General features: G+C 61.2%; 1 protein-coding gene across 1 annotated transcript; it reads left to right on the top strand.

The window, feature by feature from the left end:
- The first annotated feature begins 3,320 nt into the window (after positions 1–3,320).
- Positions 3,321–10,427, top strand: UMPS (uridine monophosphate synthetase). The gene is made up of 6 exons (XM_075318748.1): positions 3,321–3,490; positions 5,374–5,528; positions 6,148–6,795; positions 6,869–7,044; positions 9,123–9,237; positions 9,882–10,427. Exons 1-6 carry the CDS (start codon positions 3,354–3,356, stop codon positions 10,055–10,057), a joined length of 1,407 nt encoding a protein of 468 aa, XP_075174863.1. The 5' UTR covers positions 3,321–3,353; the 3' UTR covers positions 10,058–10,427.
- Positions 10,428–11,008: the final 581 nt, after the last annotated feature.

Here is an 11,008-nt window from a genome sequence, read left to right as displayed (position 1 = left end):
AGTGCAGCCTCTGACTCTACAGGCAGATTATACAGTACATAGAGATACATTGTACACAGCAGTGCAGCCTCTGACTCTACAGGCAGATTATACAGTACATAGAGATACATTGTACACAGCAGTGCGGCCTCTGACTCTACAGGCAGATTATACAGGTACATAGAGATACATTGTACACAGCAGTGCAGCCTCTGACTCTACAGGCAGATTATACAAATACATAGAGATACATTGTACACAGCAGTGCAGCCTCTGACTCTACAGGCAGATTATACAGGTACATAGAGATACATTGTACACAGCAGTGCGGCCTCTGACTCTACAGGCAGATTATACAGGTACATAGAGATACATTGTACACAGCAGTGCGGCCTCTGACTCTACAGGCAGATTATACAGTACATAGAGATACATTGTACACAGCAGTGCAGCCTCTGACTCTACAGGCAGATTATACAGGTACATAGAGATACACTGCTGTATACATTGTGTCTTTATGTCCCTGTATTGTAGAGGGAGAATAAGACATTTTTTTTTCTTTCTTCCTCTGAAATTAATAGTTTTTTAAAAAAAACCTTAAAATACATTTTAATACGCTTTTTCTGAAAAAAAAATAAAATAAAAATAAATAATAATAATAAACATCAAAAATCCACAAATGACCTGATCATATCTGTCCCTGTAATTATAACGACCCGTACAACACAGATCTGATTATTTATGGTGATTGAAAAATGGCGTAAAACTTGGTGTGAGTGATTACTTTTTTTACGGGTTTATTAGAGAAAATATAACCGAGGCAGAGTTCACTCAGTGTAAACGCTGCTTTTCTTCTTCAGGTGTCCGCACCACACAACACAATTGTCTCTGATTGTTGCGTTGCCTTTATGCGGTTTTGGCGCAGAAGGGAATCTGCATTATTAGTACTTTATTAATTCTACGGAAACGTTGTGGATTCTGCTCTTGAGTTGTTTTTTTCCCTGCACTTTTCCTTCAGGGTTCAGCGGCCGGAGATCTCGTGGAATCACATCTACGCTACTTGGACATTTTCGCCGTGTTCACATGTAGCGTAAATGCTGCGCATTTTCTGCTGCTTTTTTTGCACAGAAATTCTGCTGTGTCCAAAGTGGATGAAATTTCTGCTGAACTCTGCAGTTTTGGTGTTTTTTACTCCAGCGGCTTCTATGTGGAGCCTGAAAAAAGAAAAAAAAAAACACAAAAAAAAAACAGGTGACTAACTGCAGAATCCGAGCTTTTCTGTATAAAATACATAAAACGCATCAAATGAGGGGAAAAGGCACAAAAAATGCAGCAAGAATGGAATAATCAGAGGAGGCGGATATTGAGTAATGTGCGGATCACGCAGAAAACACAGGATGCAACGTGTGAACACGACCGTACAGACACAAAACATGACATAGCGACGCCACATAAAGAGGAGAAAATCCCGGCTGCTCCGACTGAAAGAGAACACCGGAGGGGACGAGCTCCGCACAGACGCCACCGCGCCCAAATCTGCGCCTTCTGACGGGAAAAACACGCTCTTTTTCAGTTGGATTGTTATGCGTTTTTTCACTGCTGAAAATGGTGCAAATGCAAGAAAAAAAAAAACGTAAAAAGACCCGACGTAACAGCAGAATAGTGATCAGAAGGCACGGAGCCCTGACCCGGGGGATCAGAAGGCGCGGAGCCCTGACCCGGGGGATCAGAAGGCGCGGAGCCCTGACCCGGGGGATCAGAAGGCGCGGAGCCCTGACCCGGGGGATCAGAAGGCGCGGAGCCCTGACCCGGGGGATCAGAAGGCGCGGAGCCCTGACCCGGGGGATCAGAAGGCGCGGAGCCCTGACCCGGGGGATCAGAAGGCGCGGAGCCCTGACCCGGGGGATCAGAAGGCGCGGAGCCCTGACCCGGGGGATCAGAAGGCGCGGAGCCCTGACCCGGGGGATCAGAAGGCGCGGAGCCCTGACCCGGGGGATCAGAAGGCGCGGAGCCCTGACCCGGGGGATCAGAAGGCGCGGAGCCCTGACCCGGGGGATCAGAAGGCGCGGAGCCCTGACCCGGGGGATCAGAAGGCGCGGAGCCCTGACCCGGGGGATCAGAAGGCGCGGAGCCCTGACCCGGGGGATCAGAAGGCGCGGAGCCCTGACCCGGGGGATCAGAAGGCGCGGAGCCCTGACCCGGGGTGGAGCACCAGGAACTAATCCGCGTATCCCAGCCGTCCTGCATACAGTAAACAGTCCCGGTGTCTGCTGAATGTCCCTCACTGCCACCGCCCCTCTGACAACTCCTCCTGCCTGGGAAGAAAGACATAACAAATGGGTCTGGGAAAATGTACCACAGCACACAACATAGTCTGTTACCCTTTCTATTCTTCCAAAGTTGGGAGGTATGAGTCACTATTCTGCTGTTACATCGTGTCTTATCCTCCAGTCACCTCCAGAGCTGTAGTCACTATTCTGCTGTTACATCGTGTCTTATCCTCCACTCACCTCCAGAGCTGCATTCACTATTCTGCTGTTACATCGTGTCTTATCCTCCAGTCACCTCCAGAGCTGCAGTCACTATTCTGCTGTTACATCGTGTCTTATCCTCCAGTCACCTCCAGAGCTGTAGTCACTATTCTGCTGTTACATCGTGTCTTATCCTCCACTCACCTCCAGAGCTGCATTCACTATTCTGCTGTTACATCGTGTCTTATCCTCCAGTCACCTCCAGAGCTGCAGTCACTATTCTGCTGTTACATCGTGTCTTATCCTCCAGTCACCTCCAGAGCTGTAGTCACTATTCTGCTGTTACATCGTGTCTTATCCTCCACTCACCTCCAGAGCTGCATTCACTATTCTGCTGTTACATCGTGTCTTATCCTCCAGTCACCTCCAGAGCTGCACTCACTATTCTGCTGTTACATCGTGTCTTATCCTCCAGTCACCTCCAGAGCTGCAGTCACTATTCTGCTGTTACATCGTGTCTTATCCTCCAGTCACCTCCAGAGCTGCAGTCTCTATTCTGCTGTTACATCGTGTCTTATCCTCCAGTCACCTCCAGAGCTGCAGTCTCTATTCTGCTGTTACATTGTGTCTTATCCTCCAGTCACCTCCAGAGCTGCAGTCAGTATTCTGCCGTTACACTGTGTCTTCTCCTCCAGAGCTGCAGTCACTGTTCTGCCCTTACACCATGTCTTCTCTGTAGTACGAGCTCGGTCGCCGCCGCCGCTGATCTCTCCGCTTATCTCGCAAGTAGTTGAATCTGAGGTGTTTCGCGCCTTTTCGCCGCCATCTTGTTGGAGTCTGATACGGATGAATGTGTCGCCGGAAGTTGTGCTCTGGCGCCGGAAGTTCCGCACACGCGGGGAGATGGAGGTGTTGGCGGAGGAGCTGCACCGGGTCCAGGCGCTGAAGTTCGGCCACTTCACCCTGAAGAGCGGGGTCCAGTCCCCCGTGTACTTCGACTTGAGGGTGATCGTGTCCCACCCGGCGCTGCTCAACCAGGTGCGGGGGAAGATGGGTCTGCAGTGTGGGGGGAGGATTGGGGGGCAGAGGGGCCTGCAGTGTGGGGGGAGGATTGGGGGGCAGAGGGGTCTGCAGTGTGGGGGGAGGATTGGGGGGCAGAGGGGCCTGCAGTGTGGGGGGAGGATTGGGGGGCAGAGGGGCCTGCAGTGTGGGGGGAGGATTGGGGGGCAGAGGGGTCTGCAGTGTGGGGGGAGGATGGGGGGACAGAGGGGTCTGCAGTGTGGGGGGAGGATTGGGGGGCAGAGGGGCCTGCAGTGTGGGGGGAGGATGGGGGGACAGAGGGGTCTGCAGTGTGGGGGGAGGATGGGGGGACAGAGAGGTCTGCAGTGTGGGGGGAGGATGGGGGGGACAGAGGGGTCTGCAGTGTGGGGGGAGGATGGGGGGACAGAGGGGTCTGCAGTGTGGGGGGAGGATGGGGGGACAGAGGGGTCTGCAGTGTGGGGGGAGGATGGGGGGGACAGAGGGGTCTGCAGTGTGGGGGAGGATTGGGGGACAGAGGGGTCTGCAGTGTGGGGGGAGGATTGGGGGGCAGAGGGGTCTGCAGTGTGGGGGGAGGATTGGGGGGCAGAGGGGCCTGCAGTGTGGGGGGAGGATTGGGGGGCAGAGGGGCCTGCAGTGTGGGGGGAGGATTGGGGGGCAGAGGGGTCTGCAGTGTGGGGGGAGGATGGGGGGACAGAGGGGTCTGCAGTGTGGGGGGAGGATGTGGGGGGAAGGATGGGGGGGCAGAGGGGTCTGCAGTGTGGGGGGAGGATGGGGGGGACAGAGGGGTCTGCAGTGTGGGGGGAGGATGGGGGGACAGAGGGGTCTGCAGTGTGGGGGAGGATGGGGGGACCGAAGGGTCTGCAGTGTGGGGGAGGATGGGGGGACAGAGGGGTCTGCAGTGTGGGCGAGGATGGGGGGACAGAGGGGTCTGCAGTGTGGGGGAGGATGGGGGGACAGAGGGGTCTGCAGTGTGGGGGAGGATGGGTGGACAGGGGTCTGCAGTGTGGGGGAGGATGGGGGGACAGAGGGGTCTGCAGTGTGGGCGAGGATGGGGGGGACAGAGGGGTCAGCGATGGGGGGGACAGAGGGGTCAGCGATGGGGGGGGCAGAGAGGTCTGCAGTGTGGACGAGGATGGGGGGACAGAGGGGTCTGCCGTGTGGGGGAGGGTGCGGGTCCCCAATACACTTATGTGCCCGCTGCAGGTGACATTATGTGGGACCCTCTGACTTGTCAACACCTAAATCAGACAGCACAGTATGAAGCTGTACAGTATGGCACTGGCGCTGTACACCGCGGCTCCCCAACCGGCCCACCCTCTTGACCGTGTCCGGTCTCTGCTCCCTGCCAGTCCTGCCTTCTTGACTCAGAGCTCCCCCGCCGGGCCTCCCTCTGACGGTGCCGCTCCCCGCCGGGCCTCCCTCTGACTTAGCCGGCTCCCCGTCGGGCCTCCCGTCTGACTTGCCGCTCCCCGCCGGGCCTCCCTCTGGACTTGCCGCTCCCGCCGGGCCACCCTCTGACTTGGCCGCTCCCCGCCGGGCCTCCCTCTGACTGCTGCTCGCCCGCCGGGCCTCCCTCTGACTTGCCGCTCCCGCCGGGCCTCCCTCTGACTTGCCGCTCCCCGCCGGGCCTCCCTCTGACTTGCCGCTCCCGCCGGGCCTCCCTCTGACTTGCCGCTCCCCGCCGGGCCTCCCTCTGCTTGCCGGGCCTCCCTCTGACTTGCCGCTCCCCGCCGGGCCTCCTTCTGACTTGCCGCTCCCCGCCGGGCCTCCCTCTGACTTGCCGCTCCCGCCGGGCCTCCCTCTGACTTGCCGCTCCCCGCCGGGCCTCCCTCTGACTTGCCGCTCCCCGCCGGGCCTCCCTCTGACTTGTGGCTCCTCGCAGGTTGCTTGATCGCCTCTATCAGACGGCGCAGGATGCCGCTGTGCAGTATGACTCCGTCTGTGGAGTCCCGTACACCGCGCTCCCTCTCGCCACCATGATTTGCTCCGTGCACCTGATACCGATGCTGATCCGCAGGAAGGAGGCCAAAGATTACGGTGAGATGGCGCTGGGTCGCGTGGTTCTGACTGTGGCGCTGGGTCGCGTGGTTCTGACTGTGGCGCTGGGTCGCGTGGTTCTGACTGTGGCGCTGGGTCGCGTGGTTCTGACTGTGGCGCTGGGTCGCGTGGTTCTGACTGTGGCGCTGGGTCGCGTGGTTCTGACTGTGCGCTGGGTCGCGTGGTCTGACTGGCGCTGGGTCGCGTGGCTCTGACTGTGGCGCTGGTGGTCGCGTGCTCTGACTGTGGCGCTGGGTCGCGTGGCTCTGACTGTGGCGCTGGGTCGCGTGGCTCTGACTGTGGCGCTGGGTCGCGTGGCTCTGACTGTGGCGCTGGGTCGCGTGGCTGACTGTGGCGCTGGGTCGCGTGGCTCTGACTGTGGCGCTGGGTCGCGTGGTTCTGACTGGCGCTGGGTCGCGTGGCTCTGACTGTGGCGCTGGGTCGCGTGGCTCTGACTGTGGCGCTGGGTCGCGTGGCTCTGACTGTGGCGCTGGGTCGCGTGGCTCTGACTGTGGCGCTGGGTCGCGTGGCTCTGACTGTGGCGCTGGGTCGCGTGCTTTGACTGTGGCGCTGGGTCGCGTGGCTGATACAGATGATTGAATCTTTCACCCTCTTCCAGGGACCAAGCGTCTGGTGGAGGGAACCGTCACCCCCGGGGAGACCTGTCTGATCATCGAGGATGTGGTGACGAGCGGCTCCAGCGTCCTGGAGACGGCCGAGGTGCTGAGGAGGGAGGGGCTGCAGGTGACGGACGCCATTGTGCTGGTGGACAGAGCGCAGGGCGGGCGGGAGAAGCTGGCGGCCAGCGGCATCACGCTGCACTCCGTCTGCACCCTCCCCCAGCTCATGGCTGTCCTGCAGCGGCTGGAGAAGGTGGACACAGAGACGGCAGAGAGCGTCCGGAGATTCATTGCCGACAATCAGGTGACGGCTCCGGTCCAGACACCGCGCGTCACTCTCAGCTACGCCGCACGCGCCGCCCTCCCGGAAACTCACCCCGTTGCCACGCGACTGCTGCGCCTCATGGAGAAGAAGAAGAGTAACCTGTGTGTGTCGGCCGACGTGACCGACTCTGCCGAGCTCCTCCGGGTGGCCGCAGAGCTGGGACCCTCCATCTGTATGCTGAAGACCCACGTGGACATTCTCAGCAACTTCACCCCCGACGTCTCCTCCCGGCTGCGGGCGATCGCTGAGCAGCACCAGTTCCTGATCTTCGAAGATCGCAAATTTGCAGATATTGGGAACACGGTGAAGCATCAGTATGAAGGTAGCGTCTGTTCTGCCCCTGCAGCCGCTCGTCTCCGGGGGGCGCTGGGACCCACGTTTGTGCTTCTCCGCAGGTGGCGTTTACAGAATCTCGTCTTGGGCCGACGTGGTGAATGTTCATGCTGTGCCCGGCCCAGGCGTGGTGCAAGGCCTGCAAGAGGTGGGCGAGGCGCTGGGGAGAGGCTGCCTCGTCATTGCCGAGATGAGCTCCCAGGGGTCACTGGCCACCGGAGAATACACCAAGGCGGCGGTAAGTGGCAGCACTGGGCAGCCGGGGTCTTGTGGGCAGTCAGGGACAGCAGCGCTGGGCGGTCGGGGTCTTGTGGGCAGTCAGGGACAGCAGCGCTGGGCAGTCCGGGGTCTTGTGGGCAGTCAGGGACAGCAGCGCTGGGCGGTCGGGGTCTTGTGGGCAGTCAGGGACAGCAGCGCTGGGCAGTCCGGGGTCTTGTGGGCAGTTAGGGACAGCAGCGCTGGGCGGTCGGGGTCTTGTGGGCAGCCGGGGGTCTTGTGGGCAGTCAGGGACAGCAGCGCTGGGCGGCCGGGGTCTTGTGGGCAGTCCGGGGTCTTGTGGGCAGTCAGGGACAGCAGCGCTGGGCGATCGGGGTCTTGTGGGCAGTCAGGGACAGCAGCGCTGGGCGGTCGGGGTCTTGTGGGCAGTCAGGGACAGCAGCGCTGGGCAGTCCGGGGTCTTGTGGGCAGTCAGGGACAGCAGCGCTGGGCGGTCGGGGTCTTGTGGGCAGTCAGGGACAGCAGCGCTGGGCGGTCGGGGTCTTGTGGGCAGTCAGGGACAGCAGCGCTGGGCAGTCCGGGGTCTTGTGGGCAGTCAGGGACAGCAGCGCTGGGCAGTCCGGGGTCTTGTGGGCAGTCAGGGACAGCAGCGCTGGGCAGTCCGGGGTCTTGTGGGCAGTCAGGGACAGCAGCGCTGGGCAGTCCGGGGTCTTGTGGGCAGTCAGGGACAGCAGCGCTGGGCAGTCCGGGGTCTTGTGGGCAGTCAGGGACAGCAGCGCTGGGCAGTCCGGGGTCTTGTGGGCAGTCAGGGACAGCAGCGCTGGGCAGTCCGGGGTCTTGTGGGCAGTCAGGGACAGCAGCGCTGGGCAGTCCGGGGTCTTGTGGGCAGTCAGGGACAGCAGCGCTGGGCAGTCCGGGGTCTTGTGGGCAGTCAGGGACAGCAGCGCTGGGCAGTCCGGGGTCTTGTGGGCAGTCAGGGACAGCAGCGCTGGGCAGTCCGGGGTCTTGTGGGCAGTCAGGGACAGCAGCGCTGGGCGGTCGGGGTCTTGTGGGCAGCCGGGGTCTTGTGGGCAGTCAGGGACAGCAGCGCTGGGCGGCCGGGGTCTTGTGGGCAGTCCGGGGTCTTGTGGGCAGTCAGGGACAGCAGCGCTGGGCGGTCGGGGTCTTGTGGGCAGTCAGGGACAGCAGCGCTGGGCAGTCCGGGGTCTTGTGGGCAGTCAGGGACAGCAGCGCTGGGCAGTCCGGGGTCTTGTGGGCAGTCAGGGACAGCAGCGCTGGGCAGTCCGGGGTCTTGTGGGCAGTCAGGGACAGCAGCGCTGGGCAGTCCGGGGTCTTGTGGGCAGTCAGGGACAGCAGCGCTGGGCGGTCGGGGTCTTGTGGGCAGTCAGGGACAGCAGTGCTGGGCGGTCGGGGTCTTGTGGGCAGTCAGGGACAGCAGCGCTGGGCAGTCCGGGGTCTTGTGGGCAGTCAGGGACAGCAGCGCTGGGCGGTCGGGGTCTTGTGGGCAGTCAGGGACAGCAGCGCTGGGCGGTCGGGGTCTTGTGGGCAGTCAGGGACAGCAGCGCTGGGCAGTCCGGGGTCTTGTGGGCAGTTAGGGACAGCAGCGCTGGGCGGTCGGGGTCTTGTGGGCAGTCAGGGACAGCAGCGCTGGGCGGCCGGGGTCTTGTGGGCAGTCAGGGTCTTGTGGGCAGTCAGGGACAGCAGCGCTGGGCGGCCGGGGTCTTGTGGGCAGCCGGGGTCTTGTGGGCAGTTAGGGACAGCAGCGCTGGGCGGTCGGGGTCTTGTGGGCAGCCGGGGTCTTGTGGGCAGTCAGGGACAGCAGCGCTGGGCGGTCGGGGTCTTGTGGGCAGCCGGGGTCTTGTGGGCAGTCAGGGACAGCAGCGCTGGGCGGCCGGGGTCTTGTGGGCAGTCCGGGGTCTTGTGGGCAGTCAGGGACAGCAGCGCTGGGCGGTCGGGGTCTTGTGGGCAGTGAGGGTCGGCCCTCAGGCACTGATGTATAGTGGATTTGTAGGGTCAGAAGATGGGACTGGCGGCACTGGTGTATGACTGTGGGGGGGGTCCTGTGGGGTCTGGCTATTTTCCTCTGCTTCGTCCCTGCAGGTAAAGATGGCGGAGGAGCGCCCCACGTTTGTGTTCGGCTTTATTGCTGGAGGTAAAGTGAGTGATCGTCCGCAGCTCCTGCACCTCACCCCGGGGGTCCAGATGCAGCCGGGAGGTAAGTGAGCGGCTTCCAGAGAGGGTGATGAGCAGCAGTGGGAGAGGATAGCGTCCCCCATTGTGCCCCCACAGGTCGCAGGGGTGGACCAGTGGCCGGAGAGGATAGCGCCCCCCCTCCCTCTCATTGTGCCCCTACAGGTCACAGGGGTAGACCAATGGCCGGAGAGGATAGTGTCTCCCATTGTGCCCCCACAGGTTGCAAGAGTGGACCAATGGCCGGAGAGGATAGCGTCCCTCATTGTGCCCCCACAGGTTGCAAGAGTGGACCAATGGCCGGAGAGGATAGCGTCCCCCATTGTGCCCCCACAGGTTGCAAACGTGGACCAGTGCCTGGAGAGGATAGCCCCCCTTCCCCTCATTGTGCTCCTACAGGTCCCAGGGGGTAGACCAAGGGCCGGAGAGGATAGCCCCCCCCTCCCCTTATTGTGCCCCCACAGGTTCCAGGGGTAGCGTCTCCCATTGTGCCCCCACAGGTGTAGACCAGTAGCTGGAGAGGATTGTGCCCCCTCAGGTTACAAGCGTGGACTAGTGCCCCCCCCCCCCCCCCCACGGTTGCAGGGATAGACTAGTGGCCGGAGAGGATAGTGCCCCCCATTGTGCCCCCACAGGTGGGTTGCTCATGCTCGTGCCTTTGCCCTGCAGGGGACTCTTTGGGGCAGCAGTACCAGACCCCCCACCAGGTCATTGTTAACAAGGGCTCTGACATCATCATCGTGGGCCGCGGGATCCTGGCGTCCAGCCGGCGGGGCGAAGCTGCGGAGATGTACCGGCGGGCTGGCTGGGAGGCTTACATCACCAGGAGCAGAGGAGCGGAGTGAGGTCTGATCTCACCGCTGGCGGGACACCGGCTCTGGTCACTTCTACATCCGCCGTCTCGTCCTGGCACCGCCCGCGGCTTCCGCTATCTCATTATTTCCATTCACTGACAACAAACCGAGCGCCAGGTAAAACCATGGCAGCCGCAGAGCGCTCCTCCCTGGCCTGAGGTTTGTTACAGTGTGTCAGGCCGGGTGACTGAAAGAAAGAAAGCTGCCACCATCGCTGACGAGAAGAGCACAAGCTGCATTTACATGGGACTGCACCCGGCCTGTGCACAGGGGCTACATTGTTTTTTATTTCTGATTTTGCCGCTCGTCTCCTGCGACCTTCAGCTTTTATTGCTGCAGATAATAAATGAGGCCGATCCGGGACTGTGTCACTGTGTGGGGGAGGGGGATTGCCCTGCTGCTGCCGCCGCCGCCACCCGGGGGGAGGGGGATTTTCCTGCTGCTGCCGCCGCCACCCGGAGGGAGGGGGATTTTCCTGCTGCTGCCGCCGTCCGGGAGAGGGAGATCATTCTGCCGCTGCTGCCCATGGGGAGGGGGATCACCTCTCTGCTGATGCTGGCTGGGGGGGAGGGGAGGGAGATCACCTCGCTGCTGATATGCTGTCGGGGGGTATGAGGGAATCACCTCGCTGCGGATCCTGGCAGGGGGCCACTGTGGTGCAGGGGAGCAGCACAAGCGTGCTAGCGAGAAGAAAATGTCTCAGCAAGCAGAGATCCTGAAATAAAGGGTCTGGATAGAGACTGCCACATTAATGGTGAGGGGGAATGATGTAACAATGACCCCCATCAAGGCATAGCTGGTGGGGACCTCCCATACTAGACTCAGGCCTCCGTCAGGGTGCCCCCACACCACACTGCACCATCCGAACTGCCTCCACACTGCGCCATCTGGAGCCGCCCCCCACACACTGCGCCGTCTGGAGCCGCCCCCACACACTGCGCC

This window comes from Anomaloglossus baeobatrachus, chromosome 7, assembly GCF_048569485.1.
Source record: "Anomaloglossus baeobatrachus isolate aAnoBae1 chromosome 7, aAnoBae1.hap1, whole genome shotgun sequence".
Classification (NCBI taxonomy): domain Eukaryota; kingdom Metazoa; phylum Chordata; class Amphibia; order Anura; family Aromobatidae; genus Anomaloglossus; species Anomaloglossus baeobatrachus.
The sequence above is the reverse complement of the archived record's forward strand: the minus strand, read 5'-3'. Positions and strand labels throughout refer to the sequence as shown.

Coding starts and splice junctions, on each gene's coding strand:
- UMPS (XM_075318748.1), top strand. CDS start 3,354: ATGGAGGTGTTGGCGGAGGAGCTGCACCGGGTCCAGGCGCTGAAGTTC. Junction 6,796..6,868: donor GGTGAAGCATCAGTATGAAG/GTAGCGTCTGTT, acceptor GCTTCTCCGCAG/GTGGCGTTTACAGAATCTCG. Junction 9,238..9,881: donor GGTCCAGATGCAGCCGGGAG/GTAAGTGAGCGG, acceptor TTTGCCCTGCAG/GGGACTCTTTGGGGCAGCAG.